General features: G+C 38.0%; 1 protein-coding gene across 12 annotated transcripts in view; it reads left to right on the forward strand.

The window, feature by feature from the left end:
• Positions 1 to 21,275, forward strand: part of CFAP54 (cilia and flagella associated protein 54) — a 301,315-nt gene that overhangs the window by 251,376 nt on the left and 28,664 nt on the right. For 10 of the 12 annotated variants that reach the window (XM_023631775.2, XM_070254526.1, XM_070254527.1 and 7 more), the window contains 3 exons: positions 2,906 to 3,076; positions 15,508 to 15,614; positions 17,895 to 18,036. In XM_023631775.2, the coding sequence (XP_023487543.2) occupies positions 2,906 to 3,076; positions 15,508 to 15,614; positions 17,895 to 18,036 (420 nt within the window). The remainder of the gene's footprint in view (positions 1 to 2,905; positions 3,077 to 15,507; positions 15,615 to 17,894; positions 18,037 to 21,275) is intronic. The other 2 variants (XR_011433771.1, XM_070254532.1) reach the window with 2 other exon arrangements.

The raw sequence follows: 21,275 nt of genomic DNA on the forward strand, positions 1-21,275 counted from the left end.
GGTTTATATTTACCAGTAAAGGATCTTCCTAGTAGTGAAGAGCAAAGTAAGACAGATTTTACCAAATCAGCCATGTATTTATTTGTTTATTTATTTGGTCATTACAGGCCTCTTTAATATCTCTGGGGACACAGGCCCCTTTAAAAATCTGTCACATGCAGGAGCAGAGAATGTTCACTCCCTGCAAACAGTTCCGAAGAAAGAGCAGAACTATGCATACCCAAAATTCTTTTTCCCAATTTCATCAGTCCAGTAACGCTGTCCCAGGGAGGGGCGTGAGAGGAGGTGGAAAGGCCGGGGATGTAACGTGAGTGTCTGGTCCTCCACGGGGGAGGAAAGAGTAAGAGTGGGATGAAGTCAGTCCATCTAACACCAGATTCTGATTCACCTCCTGGGAACTGAGACTCTCTTTGAGGATTTACTGCCACGTGTCCCCGATGCCTCGGGTGTTTTGGAGTAAGAGGCTGAGAATGGGAAGGTTGAGGACTATAGTTTTAATGGATGTATTCTTGCGAATGTTTTATAAGAGTTTGGAAACTTATATATGTGTGACTTCTTAAATACTCTTCTGCAAGGAGCTCTGCTTGGGTAGTTTAGTATTAAGGGCACCCTATTGTTACCCAGTTCCTAAGGATGATCCTCCAAACGTCCACCGTTGAATATATTGTACCTACATGTGACATTTCTGACGGCAGCAATGTTATCAAAGAGTTGTTTCACCCTGTTTGCTCTTTTTTGATATAATTAGTGTAATATTCTCCCAGGATAATCAGCTCTGGAGATCACTGTCACCTGCCTGACAGGTGCAAGCCACCTAATCATGTGTTTGTTTCACTGGGGTAGACATCTAATGAGCATAAAGCCTTCTGGATTTTTAAAAAAATAAACTCTAAGCATGGCTGATTTTTATAATAACATTTTTGAGCCTTTAGTCACTCAGGAGGCTATTTCAATTAAACTCTTTCCATAATTTGATACTTAAACCTGCTTTTCCCCCACAAAGTTGTAGACACTTTTCCAGAATGATCATTGCTACGTGTCGTGCTCATCAGCTGTGTGAGTCTGCACGTTGTCAAGTCTGTTGAGGTTTTGTGATGGAAAAACAAAGGTGCCAAACAAACTACCAAGCAAATAAAAATTCCCCAAAAAAGGATATGATTAAAATAGTGCACAAGGCAGAGTTATTCACGTTTAGACTGTGTGCCTGTGACAGTCTGTGTCAGGTCAAATATTTGGTTAGCACAAAGTGACTTGTTAATGGGAGTGTGGCAAACAAGATTTCTCCTAATAGGTCTGTTGTTTCATTCCTTTCAAAGAATAAATCGAACACATCAAAAGCACTCAGTGGATAGCCCATCAATTAGCATATGTAATTAATCCCATTAGCAACTAGATATGATGTTGTTTTAAAGATAGTGGAAAATTAAATGCCTAGTTTGATATTGACTTCTGTTGTAACTGACCATTGTTAGAGCATCATGCTAATAAACGCTGTATATATTGAAATAAAAGATATTCGCTTTTTATTTTCTCCACTTACCTAGGTATTAAATATTAATTCTTTTCTTAAAATAGTTGTTGCAACCTCTGAAAGACACAGATATGAAGAAAATATGAGAAATTATTTTTTGAATCAATCATTTACCTGATTTTTAGGTGAACTACCTGACATAGAATTAATCTTAATTAAGCAGTTTTAAATGCTTATTTAACCCTAATAATCTTGTTTATTGTGGATTTTGGTCATGCTTTTTGTGTCACAGTGCTAATAAATGAGGATTCTGGCTTATAATATCTTTTTATGATAGTCTCTAGACATTTTTGAAAAGTTTTCACCTTTAATATTACCTTTCAGTCAAAACATATTTTTTCTTTTATCAGTAGACAACTTGAAAGGTCAATGTCTTTATTTCTGTTTTTATTTTATTTTGAAGACTTGCATTGACAGTCTTACATTATGTCTTGAATAGGCTCAGAAATAATGGGAGCTACAAAGACTTCTAGAAACATCGGGCTTTTCTTTCTGGCCCTCACATATTCCCTTTGGTCACCAAACTTTGAAGTATCTTTGATGTCAAGAGTTTAATAGAAGATTTGCTTCCCAGCCACTGTGCTGTAAACTTAGGAATAACGAAAAGTTAATTTTGAAAATAGTTTGCACTCCAAAGAAAGAAGAAGGTCCTTTTTAGGCTTGAGATATTATTATCACTATCATTGTCTCTGGCTACACTGTTATTTTGTTGATAGCAATCATGCTTTCCTTACTTAGCTATCTTAAAAAACTAAGTAAATAATTTATGAAATTGTCCATTACATTCTACACATTTATGTTTCTTGAAAACTCCTGATTCAGGGAACAAGTTCCATCAAATGAGCTGAGCCCTGATTCACCAAGACTGAACTTACATTTATTTAGGCCACATTCATTTAAAGAATGAATGAGAGCAAAGGATTTTAGTCTTTTAGAGCAAAACTGTGGCTTATTTTGAATATGGCACTGCAAAAAAAAAAAATGCTATGGGAAAATAGATAATAAATTATAACCACATCCTGAATACGTTCACCAGTGAATAAACCAGAAAAAAATTAGAAGATGTTCTTAGAATTCGTGATGCCCTTGAGACTGAAATGATAGCGTGGACATGTTCCCCTCCAGACCTTTACTCTGGGAGACTCCCCAAAGTGGAAGACATTTGTTGAGTCCACTGGGTTCTGAAGCATATTTTATTTTTCTGTGGGAGAATCTTCTCTGTGGTAAACCAGGGACAGTTTTAAGATCTACATCCATAAAACAAGCTGAGCCAATTTCCAGAGTTTTCCACTGTAGCCAATATTGAATGAATGTCCTAAATATTGAATGAGTTCCTTACCAGCAACTAAACTGATGTTTTTGCTTGTTCCCTAGTTACATCATGACAGTTCTGAACACTCCAATTTATCACTAAAGCTCCTGCCCAGCCCATCTGTTGGAGATGTGATGTCATCAGATACGACAATGCAAATGGTAAACAAAGAACTTTGTTTTCAGTGGTACATTCCTCCCCTGCAAAGACCTCCAAGGGAAATCGAACCTATGGTATGTAACATAATTACAAAGCTAAATCTTACATTTAGATATAAAGTTTAACAAGGCCATTCTAACTTGATACGGAGAGAGCATCCTCTGATCATATAGGTAAAGATATACAGCAATATAGAGTCTGCATTGTCTAGCAGAATGAATCTGAAAATGAGAAATCCTAGGAAAGTCTGGTTCAAGTTGATCATTTCCCTTTTTCCTGATCAGAAAGGGAGACTTTCCAACTCGTCACCATTGTATATGATATTTATTTTTTTTCGTAGTTATTCTTAATCTCATTAAGGAAGTTTTTTCCTACTGCCACTTTGCTAAGAATTTTTATCATGAATATTTTACTATAGGAAGATGATTTTATGATTTTTCTCTTTTAATACGTTAATTGATTTCATAATCTCAAATCAACCTTGTGTTCCTGAGATAAACTCAAGTTGGTCACAATGTATTCATTTTTTTGGATTCAGTTTGCTGATGTTTTGTATTGGATTTTTGCCACTGTTTTCAGGAGTAATATTGGGCTATAAATTTTCCTTTTTGTACTATCCTTGTCAGGTATTTTTTGGTAACAAGCTTTTGCTAAACTCGTAAAATGAGCTGGTAAACATAATTATGTTTTTCTATTCTCTGGTGAAGTTTGTGTAAGTTTGGAGTAAAATTTTTCCTCCAGTATTTGATAAGAACTCATCAGAAAAGCCATCTGGTCCTAGTGTTTTCTTTGTGACATAACATAAGACTAATGATATAATTCCCAATAGTTACAGACAGTCTTTAAGCATTAAAACAAATGTACTGGTTATCAGAGTTGGTATCAGTTCTGACTGGGCCAGTGTCTGTTCTAATGGTTAGTGACTCTGCCAAATCAAGTTTTAAATATTTTGACTATCACTCCTGTTTATAGAACATTGGGGCTTTCTATTTCTTCTTGAGTCAGTTTTGTTTAAGTTGTTTTTTTCTAGGAATTTTCCCATTTTATTTAAAATTTCTCTCATATTTTTAATCTATCTGATGTATTTGTAGTGAAGTGCCCCTTTTCATTTTTTGTGTTGGTTATTTGCCACTAGAGTTTTCTCATTAGTTAGTTTTATTTCATTAATCTATATACCTTTCTTCTACGTTTTTGTTTGTTTTTTCCTAGCGATGGACTTCTTGACATAGCTGTTTACCTCAATATTCAGTCTTTTGTTTCCTAATGTCTGCATTTTAAGGTGAAAAATTCCTCTCTAACTATTGCTTTGGCTTCACCGCATGAGCTTTTGTTATAGCATTGGCATCATCATTCAGTTAAAAATAGTTTTTAAATATCTATTATGATTTCTTTGACACATAGGTCATTTCAACATGTGTTTCTTAAATGTCAAACTATATGGAGCTTTTCTAGTTATCATTTGTTATTTATTCCAGATTTTGTTGTTCTGTAGTAATAAAAAATGCTCTATATGATTGATATTTGTTGAAATTTGCTTTTTTCTCCCGGAGAGGTTTAATTGTGTAAATATTCCATTGCTCTTAAAAAGAATGTGCACTCCTCAGTTGTTGAGGCATTGTTCCTATATGTCTAAGGGGTCAGTTTGGTTAGTCTTGTTCAAATCTTTTATATTCTTGCTGATTTTTCAATTTTGTTTCTCTTTTTATTTTCTTAAATCAAGTACTAAAAGAAGTATGTTTAAATCTCACATAGGTATTGTCATTGTTTAGTTTTTGTTTTCAGTTCTGTCAAATTTTGTTTTACACAATTTGAGGCTGTAAGTGCAATGAGATTGATACCTGTTTTATCTTCTTGGTGAATTGAGTGTTCTATCATTTTGAAGTGACTCATGACCTTTTTGTAATAGTGCTTTTTTTTCCTGATAAAGTCAGCTTTGTTTGATATTACTAAAGGAAAATGACTTTTTTTATTCTTTGAGGAAGATTAGCCCTGAGCTAACTACTGCCAGTCCTCCTCTTTTTTGCTGAGGAAGGCTGGCCCTGAGCTAACATCCATGCCCAACCTCCTCTACTTTACATGTGGGATGCCTACCACAGCATGGTGTGCCATGTGGTGCCATGTCCACACCCAGGATCCAAACTGGTGAACCCCAGGCTACTGAGAAGCAGAACGTGTGAACTTAACCACTGCGCCACCAGGCTGGCTCAGAAAATGACTTTGTTGTGGTTATTGTGCCACAGTATATCTTTGTCCTTTGTCTAATCTTTTGCTTTCAACACTTTTGCATACTTGTGTTTTAATTGTTTTTTATAAAAGACGTGCACTTGGATATTTTTAAATACAGTCTGACGATATTGTATTTTGACCGGAGAATTTAATACATTTACATTTAATGTAAATACTAGTATATTTGGTTTTAAATCTACCATGTTATTTTGTGTTTCTACTTGTCTCAGCTTTTCTCTTTTCCTCTTCTTTCTCCCCTTCTTTCAGATTGATTACTTTTATCATTCCTCTTATGAGTTTTGAAATTATGCACTCTTTCTCTGTGCTTTTAGTGGTTAACCCCAGGACAACATACATAACTTATCAAAGTCTAAAGTTAGTGAATATCTTTGCTCCTCTAATGACTTCTATGATATTACAGTACATTTTCTTTTTAAACCCAAAATAATATTATTTTTAATTGTTTTATACAAGAGGTATTTTCCTTTAGAATTTTCTACATATTCAGCATTTGCTTTGTTTTTTACTCTCTTGCATATTAAACATTCCATCCAGGATCACTTCTTTCTGTTGAAGTGCATACTTGGGAATTTCCTCTGGTGAGGATCCTCTGGAGGCAACACTCTCAATTTTTTTTGCCTGAGAAATGTCATTATTTTACATTTATTTGTGAAGTAAATTTTTATGGAGTAGAGAATTCAAGATTGGAAATTGTTTCATTTAAGTACATTGAAAATGTCATCTACTCATTTCCATGGTTGATGCTTTAGAAGTATTCTGACTTCTTTCACTAGCTACTTTTGAGATTTTTTTCTTTGTCTTTGCACAATTTTACTGGGAATGGTTCTCTTTTTATTTATTTTGCTTACGTTAATGTAGTGGTTAAGAGCATAGACTCTGGAGCCAAACTGCCTGGGTTTGAATCCCAGCTCTGTTATTTAATAATTTTGTGATCTTCAGTGGATTAGTTAACTTTTCTGTATCCTGGTTACTCTCTTCTGTAATTAGAGATAATTATGTAAACTCCTCACTTCAATAAATAGTAGCGGTCATTTCTTCTCTGAAATCATTTTAAAATTATTATGCCATTTCAAAGTTTAATAACTTCAAATATACATGTGATACACTTGGCAAACATTATTTAAAAGCACCTTTTAGAGTTTAGCAACAAGATCTCCTATAGATACTTTAGCTCCAACACTGTACAGAAAAGACAGTAAACTGTGCCTAACCAACAAAATTAAAGTACATAGCAAATAAGAGAAACAACTTAGTTTGCCTCTAAATGCTGTTTACAGATTTGCATCACACATATAACTCCTTATTTTAATATTTATTATCTTTATCCAACTTTATCTTTATATTTATCCATGTCTGTGTCCCTATGTGTGGATAGACATTTGCAATAAGGCTAACTGGGGGGCAGAAGGAGATGGGGGCAAATATTTAGGAGCAATTCAATGTCAGTCCCTGAACTCTTGGAGATAAGAACAGTGATTCAGATTCTAGGAGAGCCTTGAAGAGGAGTCAAGCTTTTAAAAATGGAACAGTTGGTCACTACAGCCTTTTACAGAGGAAGCTTCTACAAAGAATTCCTTTGATTGCTGCTCTCACTAAGAGCCTCAGGCTTTTTCCCATAAAATGTTGGCCATAGAGTTTTGCTCTGTTCAGCATTTTTATTTGTTTTTTGTTTTCTGCATTGGTCTACTCCTGCACTTTCCAGCTCTTGAGTGCTGTCCCCTCCAGCTGTACCTCTGGTAGCTTCTGCTGCTTCTTGGCTCATGTGCCCCGTGTCAGATGTGAAACCTCCAGAGCCTACTTCGTTGCTCTTGAGCGTGCTTTTCCCATTGGCCCCTTCATTCTGCTTCTTCAGGCCGATACTCTGCTCCTAACTCTTGGTCAATTACATGTCTCTTCCTATTCATACAAAAAGAGTTACTTTAACATGTTACTTCCTGAAACATTTCAAGCTATTTCTCACATTTTGAGACTACTTTCCTTCCGACCCTTTCCAAGTCAAATCTTTGCCAGATATTCTCTATACATTTTAAGGTCATGAATCTATAGTCTCTTTGGGGGAATTTAGTGCAGTAGTTTTCAGGTTGTGCTTCCAAGAATACTCATGGGTCATGGAGTCAATACAGTGGGTCATGAATAAAGTATTTTTTAAAGAAATTAAATACAGGAAAAAAATCAGAATGCATCATTTGCAGTAAGAGAAATTCTTGTTTTCTGAAACTTTTGTTTCATGATAGATATTGTTAAAAAAGAAAATTTCTCAGATAGCTTGATCTTCAGTATATGTTAGAATTTATTGACATGTTGGTAAGAGAACCGACAAAGTGATAAAAGGATATGTCCATTCAGACAGGGTATGGGAACAGAAGGATTACAGACTTGGGAAACACAATGTTTACCTAAGCAGCCAGTTTTTTAAAAATGAGGAAGAAAGGGTAAGGTATAAATTTCATTTCGTAATGTGAATAAATGTGTAATAGGAATATCATATTCATAACAGTCTGGGGTAAGATGATCTGAGAAGTTAATGCTAAGACTACATGTATGGCTGATAATTAGAATAACAAAGTTTCATCCACCAACAATTGCGTCTGACAATTAACATGGAAGCGTGAACTAGTGTCAGGCGGAGATTAGAAGCAGACCACCAACTAACAAATTCTGATTTAAACAGCTTGCTTGAGTGAGTCTTAAGCCATAAGCAAAGGCACAGAGCACACAGGTTTTCCGTTTCTTAGTTTGGGGACATTTTTTCCCCTTTGACAATAAGTATGCGTGTATCATGTGCATATGTAGTCACTGCCATAAATCTCAGTAAAAAAATCGGGAAACACTGGCTTGAATGGACTATATATTCTCGGACCTAAGATTCGATCTTTTTTAGAAGATAACACTAAAATCTGTTTGATGATTTAAATATTGGTGTATTTGACCATTCATCTACTCATTATCTTCTTAAGCCTTGAGTGTAGAGTTTAAGGTTGAATAACTGGCTGAAGCTCATGCAGCTCAAGATAATAGCAATGGTGAACACTTATGTAGGGCTTACTGTGTTCCAGGCACATCTCTTACTTTAACGTCACAACCACTCTATGAGGTAGGTAGTATCATTAGCCCCATTTTACAGAAGAGGAAACTGAGACACAGGAGGGGGGATGCTCGTTGGCAAGGAGTCAGGATTGGAGCAATCTGACTCCAGGTCTGTACTCCTAAGCATGGTGCTGTGTTGAATCCTCAGACGACGGTCCTGGCTGCGGGCGCTTCTAGCCTCTGGGCAGGATGGAAATGAAAATTAATGTCTGTAAACCAATGTTGCCTCAGGAAAAAATAATAAATTAAAAACAATTAATATCTGACTTAGGGCTTCGGAGTTTCCTGGAGTCTAGAGGGTGATTGGATAACAATGCAAGTTAACATCACTTGATTCACCTACTCAATCCACTTCAGTCGATCCACTACACTGAAGAGGAAATGCCAGTACGAACCAAGGATGCTGGTGGTAGCAGAATGGAAACCCTGGGACTGGGGATTTGCATATAAAATTTTTAGATAATTCAGAGGGCTAAATATTCCTTGCCATGATACTTTAAAATTAAGTTTATGACTTGGAAAAGTTTAACTTAAGTATAGGGGATAGGAATTACATTATCATATTTTACAAAATTATCTTTAATAGAATATGGTAGAACCACATTATAAGCTCTTCATTAGAACTTTGTTACAAACTAAGCATCTTTTGAATAATTTCAGTATCTTCTAGAGACAGACACTAAAGAGGCTGCCAGGCACAGTCATTTTAATGAACCTCCCAGACGGGCTTTAAAAATAGTTACAAAGAATGGCTGATTTAAGTCAGACACAAAACTCAGCATAACCTTAAAAAGATGTAACCATGACCAAAGGTTTGATGGCTCAAATTTGTCTCAAGATTATATCTTAGGACCTTTAGCTTTATCCTACCTCGTCTTCTTGCCATTTTTAGCATCCAGAGTTCCCATTAGGGTGCTGGATCGCAAGCCAGCCCCTTTGAGGTTCAGAATAAGATTTAGATTATGTTTATAACTTGATCAGGCTCAAAGAATGCAACTCAGAGCTAGCAGGGAGTAGAGGCAATAAAGAATGAGTAGCGGGCCCCTACTTTTGGCTTGTGAGAACTAATTTGGAGGGAATCAAACTGCTGCCAAGGCTATTGTGTTGAATGCAGCCGGATGATCCAAGGCATGGTATTCAGAGACCACAAACGATTTAGGCAGACAACCATGATCAAGTGCAAGAAGTCTGATCAAGCAAAGCACTGAAAAGCAAGACTCCGTCTGCCAAGTGAAAACTTGGATAGAACTGAAATAGTTCTTGGAGATAAGTTTATGCAGTGCGGAAATACAGCTAGTCTGGGAGCAACAGATGTGGAGCTGATGCTGTTTTCTGGAGGTCTTTATATCCCTGATAAGACCTAGACTCTATTGCATGATCCCAAACAAGCATGCTGTGTATTCAAGACAAGCTCAGCCCTAGCAGGATACCACAGGAAGAGTTAGAGTTCCTGGGAAAACCACCAAGTTGTAATAAAAGCAGAAGTCCAATATTATCAACTTGGATGTTGGGAGTGCTGTAACTCAGAGATGCCTGGGGCTCCCCTCTGAGGTGCTCTGGATTCTAGGTCTTGTTGGCCAAGTGGTTAGCTAGAGCCTGGTCCTACAGATGAGACCCAGAATTACATCCAGCTTCTGGGAGCTGGGGAAGATAAAAGCTGCATAAATGAGGCAGGTACTGGTATTCTGATGCTTCCTGGCCCTTGCTACTCAGAGTGCGGTCGAGAACAAGCAGCACTGGTGTCACATGGAAACTCATTAGAAATGCAGAATTTCAGGTCTCACTCCAGACCCACTGAATTAGAGTATGCATTTTTAGTAATATCTCCCAAGTAATGTATGCACATTCAAGTTTGAGAAGCACTGCTCTAGACCAGTGCTACCAATGCACCTTACAGCTCTACTGATGATTCACCAAGAATGGCTACTCCATGGTCAGCTGATTTAGTAGGCTCCACTGGAAACCTTCTCTGACTTTTCTTGGTACCACCCAAGTCAAATTTCAGACCTGAAAAGAAACTAAGAGAACATCTATTCAAGACTCTCATTTTACAGATGAGAAAGCAAAGTCCCATATGGGCAAAGTGACTTGACCAATGCCACGACTCATTAGTGACAAAAATAGGAATAGGAACCTAAGTCTTCTAATTCTTAATATTGATTTCTTTATAATACACATATAACTCAACTACTTACTAATTAATTAATAGAGCATTTATTGAGTGCATACTGTATGCCAAGCATTTTGTTAGGTGATTATATGCCAAGAGGAGGAAGTTACGAATCAACTCCATCTAGTGGAAGAAGTGTGCTTCTTTCACCCATTCCTGGGCTGTAAGGGATTCTACATACAAGACAATTTGACTTTATTTTTTTTCTTTGCCAAAGATGTATTTTATTTTTTTGCTTAGTAGACAAGCTAGAAGACAATTTTCAATATAGTATTCCTCAGTGTTTGTCCAAACCGTATCACTTCTTGGCCATTGAAAAAAAGCACTTGCAGAAGTGAGTGATGGAGCATTGAAAATTTCATCGTGGGTATCTTGTCACCTGCAGAATCCAGTCCTGAGTATGCAAGGTGATATAGGGTGAAACTTATCCCTGATGAGTGAGGACAAGTTGGGAGGAGACCTAAGCACTAGTGGATTAGACAAGGACCGGCTGGGAGATCAGATGTGAAGTTGCTCTAAGAGAATATGAAGAATGAGCTACCAAGGTAGAGTGAGGAGGCAGAAGTGATCATGGGCTAACCACAACAATAGTAATGCTCCAAGCATTGCTTTAAGCACTTTACATTGACTCATTGAATCCTCACACAAGCCATGGGATGGGGATTACCACATCTCCATTTTACAAATGAGGAAGAAGAAGCACAACCTTTTAATAATTTGCCCAAGATCACCCAGCCAGTAAGTGGTGGAGGCAAACCCAAGCAGGCCGGCTCCAGAGCCTAGGCTCACAGCAACTGTGCAAGTGAGTTTAGTGTTTTGTTATTTAACCACTTTATTCAAGTCCATTCTGATTGCAGGCTATACTTTGAATTCAGTTGTCTGTGCCACACTCCGTTAGAAAAGGCTTTGAAATTATATTGCAAAGCCACTGACAAGTATCAGCCCAAGGAGGGAGAAAGTCATTTTCATTATCAGGGGTTAAGCATAAAGCACGTTATCTATTTAAATTTTCCCACTAACATGCTTGGAGGAACTTCATTAGCTCTTAACAGATGTAATGAAAATTCCAGAAATATGAAGATATTAATTAACATGCACCAGGTGCTGTGAGCTCTACTAAAAAAGTACCAGATATCACTCCTGCGCTCAGGGGTTTTGTATGCCAGCCCAGGAGTCAAGGTTAACAAACACATAACAAGAGCAAACACTGTAAGACAGTGTGAGATCTTGGGCTAATCTCTCTGGGACTGATTTCATTTTCCTTTCAGAAATGTTTCATTGAATTTTCCATAGTTTGAAAAACCACTTTTTGAAAGACTTTTAATGAATAAAAAAGAAGAGTCCTCTGTCTAGCTGTCCTCATCCCTGAATTGCCCTCCTCAGACACAATTACTTTAAACTCTTTCAGACATTTTGTTTGGTTAGTTTTTCCCTCCATTTATCTAAATTATGTGCTCATGAGATGATTTCTTGAGTGATCAACTTCACATGCTACTCAGGAAGGTGAAGGCTAGCGTCAGCCCCTCTTCCCCCCTCACACACACCCTTCTCCTCGGCAGATTCTCGTGATTGAGTTCTATCATAATTCGTAACATTATGTTAAGTCTTTACATTATGACCATGTAAATATCACCCAAAGCTGAGCCAATAAAGTACTATGTTTTTCCTTCCTGTCGTCTTCTTTCCTGAACAAAAAAAATTGCCTTACTTTTGTTTAACCTAGTGTTTGTTCTCTATATATTAGGATCTCTCATTCTCCCTAAACGTTCAAAAAACTACATGATCCCTTTCCACGTGGTCAAACTCATGAGCTTATTTCTTGGTTCCATTCTTTTTTCTTCTTCAGAGACATGCTCCACACTGGACTGCCTGTTCTCCTGGCTATCAACTATCGTCTTAAGAACTCTCACCTTCCTCCTGAGAATTCCTTCCTCTCTCTCTGAGTTGACTTCCCTGGGTCCCATGTTTCTTTCTACATTGATTTGCTCTCTCATGCCGAATAAACACATCTTCCAGCTTCCTGAGAAAGGGTGTATTGGAGGTTCTGATTATTCACAGGTTTCACCAGACTCTACAAAGTATCTTCATGACAGACTTTTCATAAGGACAAGGCATTGCAGGATAAAGAAATCAAAGATAACCATGACAGAGATCCGCAATGTCCAGGAGCAGCTTCCAGGATCCTCTCTCAGTTGCACAGGACACACTTCATCTATGGATCATGAACTACCAAAATACGATGAGACATCTTGGTCTCAAGGAAGCTGCTGTCTTATCTAAGGAGGGATCTTAATGTATCTCTCTCTTCACATAGTCAAAACTATGCATGGGCCCAAACTCAATAAAAGGAATGAAGATAACAATGGAATCCAGATGCTAATTATCAGTAGGCACGTTTTCTACAAAAAATGCTAACAAGATGGCACAGGCTGCTTCCTAGTGTGTTTCAGATCCTAGAACAGGACTATATTAATTATTAGTTAGTACGTTTCATTCATGTTTGACCAAAAGTCAATATCGTAATTACAGTGCCCTGAGATGCTAAGTGTTGCAACAAACTGACTGAGATGTACTCTGTACTCACACAAGAGGTAAAAAGACCTTAAATGTCTGGCAAAAGGTCTTCATTATAGGAGCTGGCCCCATGGTGTAGCAGTTAAGTCTGGCATGCTCCACTCTGGTGGCCCAGGTTCACCGGCTTGGATCTCAGGTGCCGACCTACACCACTCATAAAGCCATGCTGTGGCAGCGACCCCCATAAAAATAGAGGAAGACTGGCACAGATGTTAGCTCATGGCTAATCTTCCTCAAGCAAAAGAAGGGGAAGATTGGCAATGGATATTAGCTCAGAGCAATTCTTCCTCACCAAAAAAAAAAAGTCATCATTTTAATGCTTAATTCATTGTTTTCTGGGTATAAAATTTTAGTTTGACAATTATTTTCCTTCAAAACGTTGGAGGTGTGCTCCATTTTCTCTGGCAATCCTGCATTGCTGTTGAGAGGTCTGATCCTGTTCCGATCCCTAGTTCTTTATTCTGACTTTTTTCCCCTGGAAGCCCTGGGGATCTTCTGCCTTTCCCCTGTGTTCTGAAATTCCTTGATGTGCCTTGGTGTGGGTCTTTCATCATTGTGCTGGATACTTAAGGTGCCCCTTTCAATCTGGAAAGTGTATTCTTCAGTTTATGGAGGTTTTTTCCTGTGATAATTTTCCTCCCTCTTATTATCTCTGTACCTTCTGGAATTTCTATTATCCAGCTATTGAACCTATTAGATTGAGTCTTTATTTTTCTCCCCTATTTATGTTTTTAAATTCAGATTTACTTTTGGGGAGATATGTTCAATTTTATATTTCAAATCTTTTATTGAGTATTTCGTTGTTATGATCATATTTTTTAATTTTTGAGTTCTTTCTTTTTCTCTGATTGCTTCATTTTAACAGCACTGTGTTCTTGTTTCACAGATGCGATATTGTCTTCCTTCTCTCTAAGGATATTAGCTGTAGTTTCTTTGTAGATTTCTTCTGCTCTCTGTCTTGTATCTGATTCTCCAGTTCTTTTCTTATATTAGTTTTGTCTGCGCCTTTCATTTCATGTCTAGTGACCCTTGGCTATCCATTCATGTTTGGAAGCACAAAGACGCGTATTGGGTCAGGCTTACTGATTTATAGACTTCATTGTAGGGTAATTGAAGGAGCCAGCGGTTTCATTGGAGGATGCGGAAATGTCAATATCTGTAGGTCTTCTCTCTTTGTCTGGTCTCTTAAGAGGACTTTTTTAGATTCCTGTCTGGTTTCCTACATTCTGGGCAGTGGCTAGAGTGGTAGGGAGATGTTTTTTGTTCAGAATATAAACTTTCACTTAATTCCAATGTTTTCAGCTCAGTACCACACCTCTGTACCTAATGTCCCTGAGCATAGATCTTTTCTGATTTAACCTCAGCAGAGAGCAAAATGGAAAAAGTCCAACCAGCAGGGAGGAGGCAAGGGAAGGGGGAGTCTCCTAGTTGTATGGGCTCAGAGACGGGATGGGAGGGAGGTTGTCTAAGGTCCCTGACACCTCCGTCCCTGAGTCTTTTCAGGGTTCTCAGTCATGCTTTTTGTTGGCAAATGCTCTCAGGGCAGTTAGGACAAAGCCCTTCCTCTCTGCTGAGTCAGCTACGCTCTTCCAAGTGCTTTCCGGCCCTCAAAGTGTTGCTAACATCTCTCATCTGCTTCACTCACTCTCTCATTCTTTCTATCTTTGTGGATTTACACTTTTAAAAAAAATCCCTTTGCTCATATTTTAGTTTGATTTGTGAGGAAGCAGAGATAAATGCATGCACTGAATGAGTCGGTTTTGACTGGCAGCTCTGGGCGTCAGCTTTCTCGTACTTAAAATGAGGGACTTAGAGCAGTTCATCTCTAAGGTTCTCTGAACCTCAACTTCTATGAGTCCATGACTGTAAGTAGGTGCTCTGTCGTGTGGGACTGACTCTAAGAACTGTCAGAATTCAAACTGTAGGGAAATTCCTAGAGAGTGAGTCTTTAAGGACAAGTTTCATCTTAAGAGTGGGGACTGGAAAGTTGTGTGTGGCTGGAAAAACAGGAGAGAAGAGGAAGGGACCAGCATAAGTGAATGCGCAGAAGCAGGTAGGACCGCTGGTGGGAAAGCGCATACTGAGAAGTAACAAGAAACGAAGTTGGATATTTACCAGGTATCTATTTAGAACTTGTTGTAGGGGACCTTCAAAGCCTGGAATTTAAAGTTAACTGCTGTAAGAAATGTCACTCTTCAAAAAACAATATAATATTGGTACCAAATAGCGTTTCTTTTCATCTTATAACCTTTGCACAGTTCTTGTTCATATCATTTTTTTAAAGTGAATTGAAAAAACCTTGTCTTTGTTTTTCAAAGAAAAACTTTTTAAAGTTTAGTGATGATATTTTGAGAACTGATGCTGCACTTTCTGAGGCAAAGTGTAATTTTGATGTCACATTTTATATGCCTTTTAATTTTCTTCCAGGTTTTATTGCTGTATGCATATAATACAAAACCCCTGAAGATTTCAGATATTAAATATGCCCCTTACAGCAATGTATGTGTTGGTTCCCTCTGGGTTCCACTGAGCAGGCAAGTAAAGATGGATTGTTTACAACTCTACCCCTCTTTGCTGATATTTTCATAAGAACAGGCTGTTTCAGTAATATACACAGTAAATCAAAGGAGAACTTCTGGAAGACAGTTTTAGAAAAATCTCTCATTTACTTAGAGGAGTATGATGTTGCTGTTGTTAAGATCCTGAATGCTGAATCCAGCCTGCTTTCGTTCAGATGCCCCCCCACTGCATTCATGACCTTGAGCAACTTGAGCCTGCGTCTCCTCAAGGGTAAAATGAGAACAATAGTAATAGTACCGGGGGTTGTTGGAGGCTCAGTTCCTGACACTCATAAAGATTACAGAGAGTACAAGGATGTTAGCCATTCTCTGTTTTGTCTGTAATTTTGGGCGTGTTTAAAAAAGAACCTAATGTGGCTATTGGGTTGCAAAATTAAGCGCAAACTCCACACCTCTCTTGTCACCCTTCCCTCTGTACCCCATCCTATTTTCTGTTATGCCCGAAGTCAAAAGTCAGGTTGTTTTTCTCCCTCTCCATCAAACAGGGCATATCTCTAACCTGGTTTCTCTCTTTTCCTGTTTCACTTTCCCAACTTCCTTGTTGTTGTTTTTTAAATTTATTTTTTCATTGCTTAGTTAATTTAGTTTTGATTCCATTGTTCGTTACCCTTGTGACCTCAGCCTCCCTGTCCTCAGTTGTAAGATGGAAATAATACCTACTCTGCCTACCTTTCGAGTCATTGTTAGGATCAAGTCAGACAACGCATGCACATGCTTTGAAAGGCTGAAAGCGCTGGGCAGTGTCAAGTCTCATTACTCACAGGCTGCCTGTCAGTGTCAGCTCTTTGCCCTGCTCGGCACCTAGTAAGTGCTTAGTGAACAGAGAGACTGGGCGCTTCCCTGTCCTTCCCTGGAGAGGCTTCTTCATGCTGCATGATTTTCATTTTGAAGGACTCCTGGGGCTCGCCATGAAAGAGAAAAAAACAAGAAATGTTTGAAGAGCTGGCACACTTCCAATTATTCAGTCAAGCTTCTTTTTCTTTCTTTCTTTCTTTTTTAAGAAAAAACGTTAGGAAATTGTGCACTTGCCTTGGATATCCAGAAACATGGAAGGATTTTTTTTTTTTCAGAACCACATGATGAAAATGATTATAATTTCTGCAAAGTAGAATGTAATCAAACTGACAGGATTGTTTTTTTTATTCCAAAACGTTCTTAATTTTGGTGGGTTCATGATCAATGGTAGGGTTACTAAAGTTAGGGACACGCCCTTGTCACTGAGGCCATGACAGAGGGTGCCTGACAACCTTTCATCTGATCCATCCCTTGGTGGCACAGTGCAAATGGACTCTTTCTCTCACCCAAGGTGGTTCTTAAGAGGGTCAAGATAAAGCCAGTTCATGGGGAATTGCTCTTGTCGATCATCCTTTAGAAGGCAAAGTAGGAGGACCCTGTGGGAAACTGGAGAATTGACATTCCTCATATGTCCCTGATGTCAGTTTGCTTTTTTGGATCATTTACTTCTTTCTCATAAAAATTTACCTCCCTCCCTGGGTGGAGACACCTGTACCCACACACACATACATACATGCACATAAGCTCTGTGCACGTATCTGGGGGCCATGAGGGTGGCCGTTTGTTTCAAGGCTTTTCCGTCTTCTGACTCCACTCACCAGTTCACCTCTGTCTTCAGAGCATCCACTGGCCTGTGACTCTGGAAGCTTTCTGTCTGCGGCATAATTGCCACTGTGTCCTCTGCCCTCTTCCTTGGCTTTTGCTTTTCTCTTTCTTGATTCTTCTCCCTACCCCTACTCCCCACACAGTTCACTTCACTATTGTGGGCTCATCCACTGGGCTTTTAGAGCCACATCTAACTTGTCATAATTCTTGCCTTCAGGTCAGCCAGACAATCACAGCAGTGCATTAAGATTTACATAGGAGTAAATCTTCTGTCATTGCTTGGAGTGTCTTTGCCTATGTAGATATTTTTCTTTATTTTCATCTTAAGCAATGTTTTGGATGTATACATTTCATTCATTGTGCCTTTGCCAGTTTGCAATTGTGTATCTATCTCAGTAGATAACTAGATGAGAAACATTGTTTGGGTTAGCATTGTGTCTCTTTGCTTATTGTTTCTTGAATGAAGAAATAATTGAGTGAATGATGCTTGGGGATGCCAGAAATCTAAGTGTTAAATAACTAAGGACTTACTTTACACATATTGTTGATTCTGAGAATAAATGAATGCCTTGCTTAACTGTTCAAGTAAAATACGTTTATATTTGTTATTTTTAGCGTTATTTCAATTCATGAGAAACTCTCTAATCTTACACAAATCGCCGAAATATCATTGCCAACAATTCCTGATGTTACTTCAGGTGAAAATGTATCTGAAATGGAAGAAGTGGAAGAGAAATCAATTGATAAAGAAATGGAAGTAAGTTGTTAAATAAGGGAAAGTTACACTGCCATTGCAGGATGGGTGTCATTATACATAATTATTGAAATTATTCTTTACTTCATCAAAGCAGAACTATGTAACTAAACTTGAACTTTGTGGTTCTTCTGCCCTCTCTTTTCTCTGCTTAGAGTACCAAATAGGGCCCAACTTTTGGACGCATAAATAGTGTTTTCTTCAAAACTCTTCTAAGCACACCAATTATAAGAATCCGATGATGAATGAGAACAAAGCCAATCTAGAGAAATCGTTCAGATATAACTATGAATCCCAAGAAACTGCTGTGTAACTTTTAACATTACTTTTAATTTTTCACTCTAAGTCTGTTATTTGATCATTTTTATTACCCAAGTAATGGGTGAAGAAAAATTAGAAAATACAGATAAGCATATATCTTTCAGACTTTTTCTATGCCTATGTATTTTTCTAAGCAAGAAAGGTGGGGGCCTTATTCTTATAATGTGTTATTAATCTGATCACACAATTGAGTGGTTTTTGTGATGACTGATGTTTGTGTTTTGGTGGAGAGGATCATTTCCCTTCTACCCCTCCTGAGTCCTGAACCCATTGAAGGGTGGGACATAGGAGATAGACATATGGAGACCAACATATCAGCATCGTTACTGATAAAGCTGATTAGCGAGCATGGCTTTAGATCTGTGACCAAATGAACTTATTAATATTTCACTCCTGAATTAGCTAGACTTGCCCACCTAGTCACACAGTCACGTGGCACACCTGTGTAAGCATAGGATTGCCTCATTCCCCTTCTGCGGTCGCCAGGCTTACTGCACAGAAGGGCAGAGACTAACAGTCTTGCAGGCAGGGTACCTCCAAAAATATAAACAAAGATTGCCCGGAAGGAATATCGCCAGTCACCATGGCAGGAGGGAAGAAAGGGGGCAAATCGCATACTGGCTTTTCAAGTTTCCATCATATCACTTCCACTTAACGTCTCTTTGACCTTATAAATAAGCTTGGAAGGAAGAAAGCCAGAATGAATAGTGCTAATAGCTACAGATAATTATTCTTTTCTTCTTTATGTATGAATTTTAGATATCTATTGATTTTATTATAGTATATAAGGATTTAGCTTACTTCTCCCCAACTTCTTTCCCCTTCCCTTCTAAATATTGTTATATTAGAGAACTTAACTAAATACGTATTCAGTGTTTACATCATGACATCCTAGTAAACAATGTTCACAGCCGAGTCAAATAGTATACTATGGTTATTTTCCTTTCTTGCATAAGGTTTGATTTTTCTTGACTTGTCTTTTTTCCTTAACTTTTTTCTGGGCATTGCATCAGATCTTTCGTGTGTTCATCCACCGATTTTTACCCAAGTGTTCATGCCTATCAAATAAAGTCTCAATTCCTTTTTTTTCTTCTTGAAAATCCCTATCCTCCTGCTGTAGTTGAGGACTGTTACCCGCAATGTTGCAGCACAGCTCTAATTCTGGGCCCTCCCTTCACTGTTTTCCTGCTTGAATGACCAACCACTTGGGTGCCATCTCTGTTTTTCTTCCTTGAAAGCTTTTAGGATCTTCCCTTTATTTTTGGTCTGCTGTATCTTTTTTCTTAAATCGCTTTCTGCCAGGTTAATATTCAATTGGTTACCAATAACAAAACATTTTTAATTCTTAAAGAATATTATTGGTATGGCTCTTTTTGTTTTCTTGTTTACCTCATCTACACACTTGTTACGTGAAAGTTTAAAAGTTGACCACTCTCCTGATTTTCAGTGTATACTTACTAACATTTTCAGTCTTAATTTACCAGTAGAGTAAGTGAATGCATTTTTCATTGTTGTGAAAGCAACAAGCACAGCTGTAAGAGGATTCATTGGGCAAGAACGGTTAGGCTTTGCAAAATGCCGCTTTCCTGCATTTCTGTCTCCTCTGCTCTGTGCTTGGATTTATCATGGAACTGATGTCTTAGACTTTGGGTTGCACATCCTTTTCAGTGTCCTCAGACATTACAACATGAATTACCAGATGTTTAATGATATTACTGATACACTGAGTGCTTATAATAAATCTCCCAATAGACGAGGTATCTCAAACTCATGAGATTATATATATTATTTATGTGTATATTTATATATATTGCTTTTCATAAAGTGTGTGGATGCCATTTCATGCCTGTTTTCAAGAAGAACTCAGCTCTCATGCCATTTTTGCACTTCTTTTGTAAATCACTTACAATCACAGTTTTTCAGTTGTAGACCAAACTTATCAGATGGCTGTCTTTGAGCCATAGTCTAGAATATTCTTTGCTGAAATAGTCCCTTAGTCCTCTTCTATATAGTTCATATATGGAAAATGATTATTTTCTCCTGAGCCCATTTGTCTTTTCAGCTTAGGTTGTCTGAGGCAGGAGAATGAGCATCCGTAAGAGTAAGGGTTCTATCAGCTTTACTACCTAGGGTCAGTCACTTATTCTTTCCTGGGACTAATTTTTCTCTTATCTCTAAAAATGACCCTGTCACTGAAATACTGCTCTGAGATGGAGAGATGGCACCCTTCGTTGGAATTCGAGTCATCAGAATTTCCCTGGAGGTGGGATGGAGATATGAAATTCTTCACAATGAGCCCAGCATCTGAGCCAAGAGGTTGACGATGAATATAAACAAATCAGGAATAAATGGGGGCAGAGGAGGGGGCATTTGAGTGTAAGCAGAGGGAGGAATGCAGAGCACCCTCCTTGCCTTAACCCAGGTTTGTGTCTTGCTTTCATGTCCTGACTAGAATGGTCTGTGTCAGTGGGTCAGTCCTTGAGTAGAACCAACTCCTTTCACTTCTGACATTCTCCTCTGTGTTTTTGAATTTGTTTTATTCTCCAACTTAGAAAGTGTTTTTTTAGCTTTAGGTAGGGCATTTTTAGATATTTTCCAGTTCTGTTAGTTCTACATATGAGACACTGTCACAAAATGGGAGGACAACTAATGTTTGTTTAAGTGAATTGGCAAACAAATTAAATCAGTTCGCAACATTTGAAAGTTGAGAAATGGAAGGAACATACAAAGTTTTCTTTTTCTCCAGTATACTAACCAGGACTTAAGAAAAAAAAAGCAACTAGGTTCTGAGTTATATCAAATAAATTCCATTGACTGAATCTGCCGGTCTGTTGTCATGACAACCTTCTCTTGGAGCTAATTAGAAGTTAACTAGGACACTTAAAGAGATCGATTCTCGTGGGGAATTGGACAGGATTTCG

Source organism: Equus caballus, chromosome 28 (genome assembly GCF_041296265.1).
Source record: "Equus caballus isolate H_3958 breed thoroughbred chromosome 28, TB-T2T, whole genome shotgun sequence".
In the NCBI taxonomy this organism is placed as follows: Eukaryota; Metazoa; Chordata; class Mammalia; order Perissodactyla; family Equidae; genus Equus; species Equus caballus.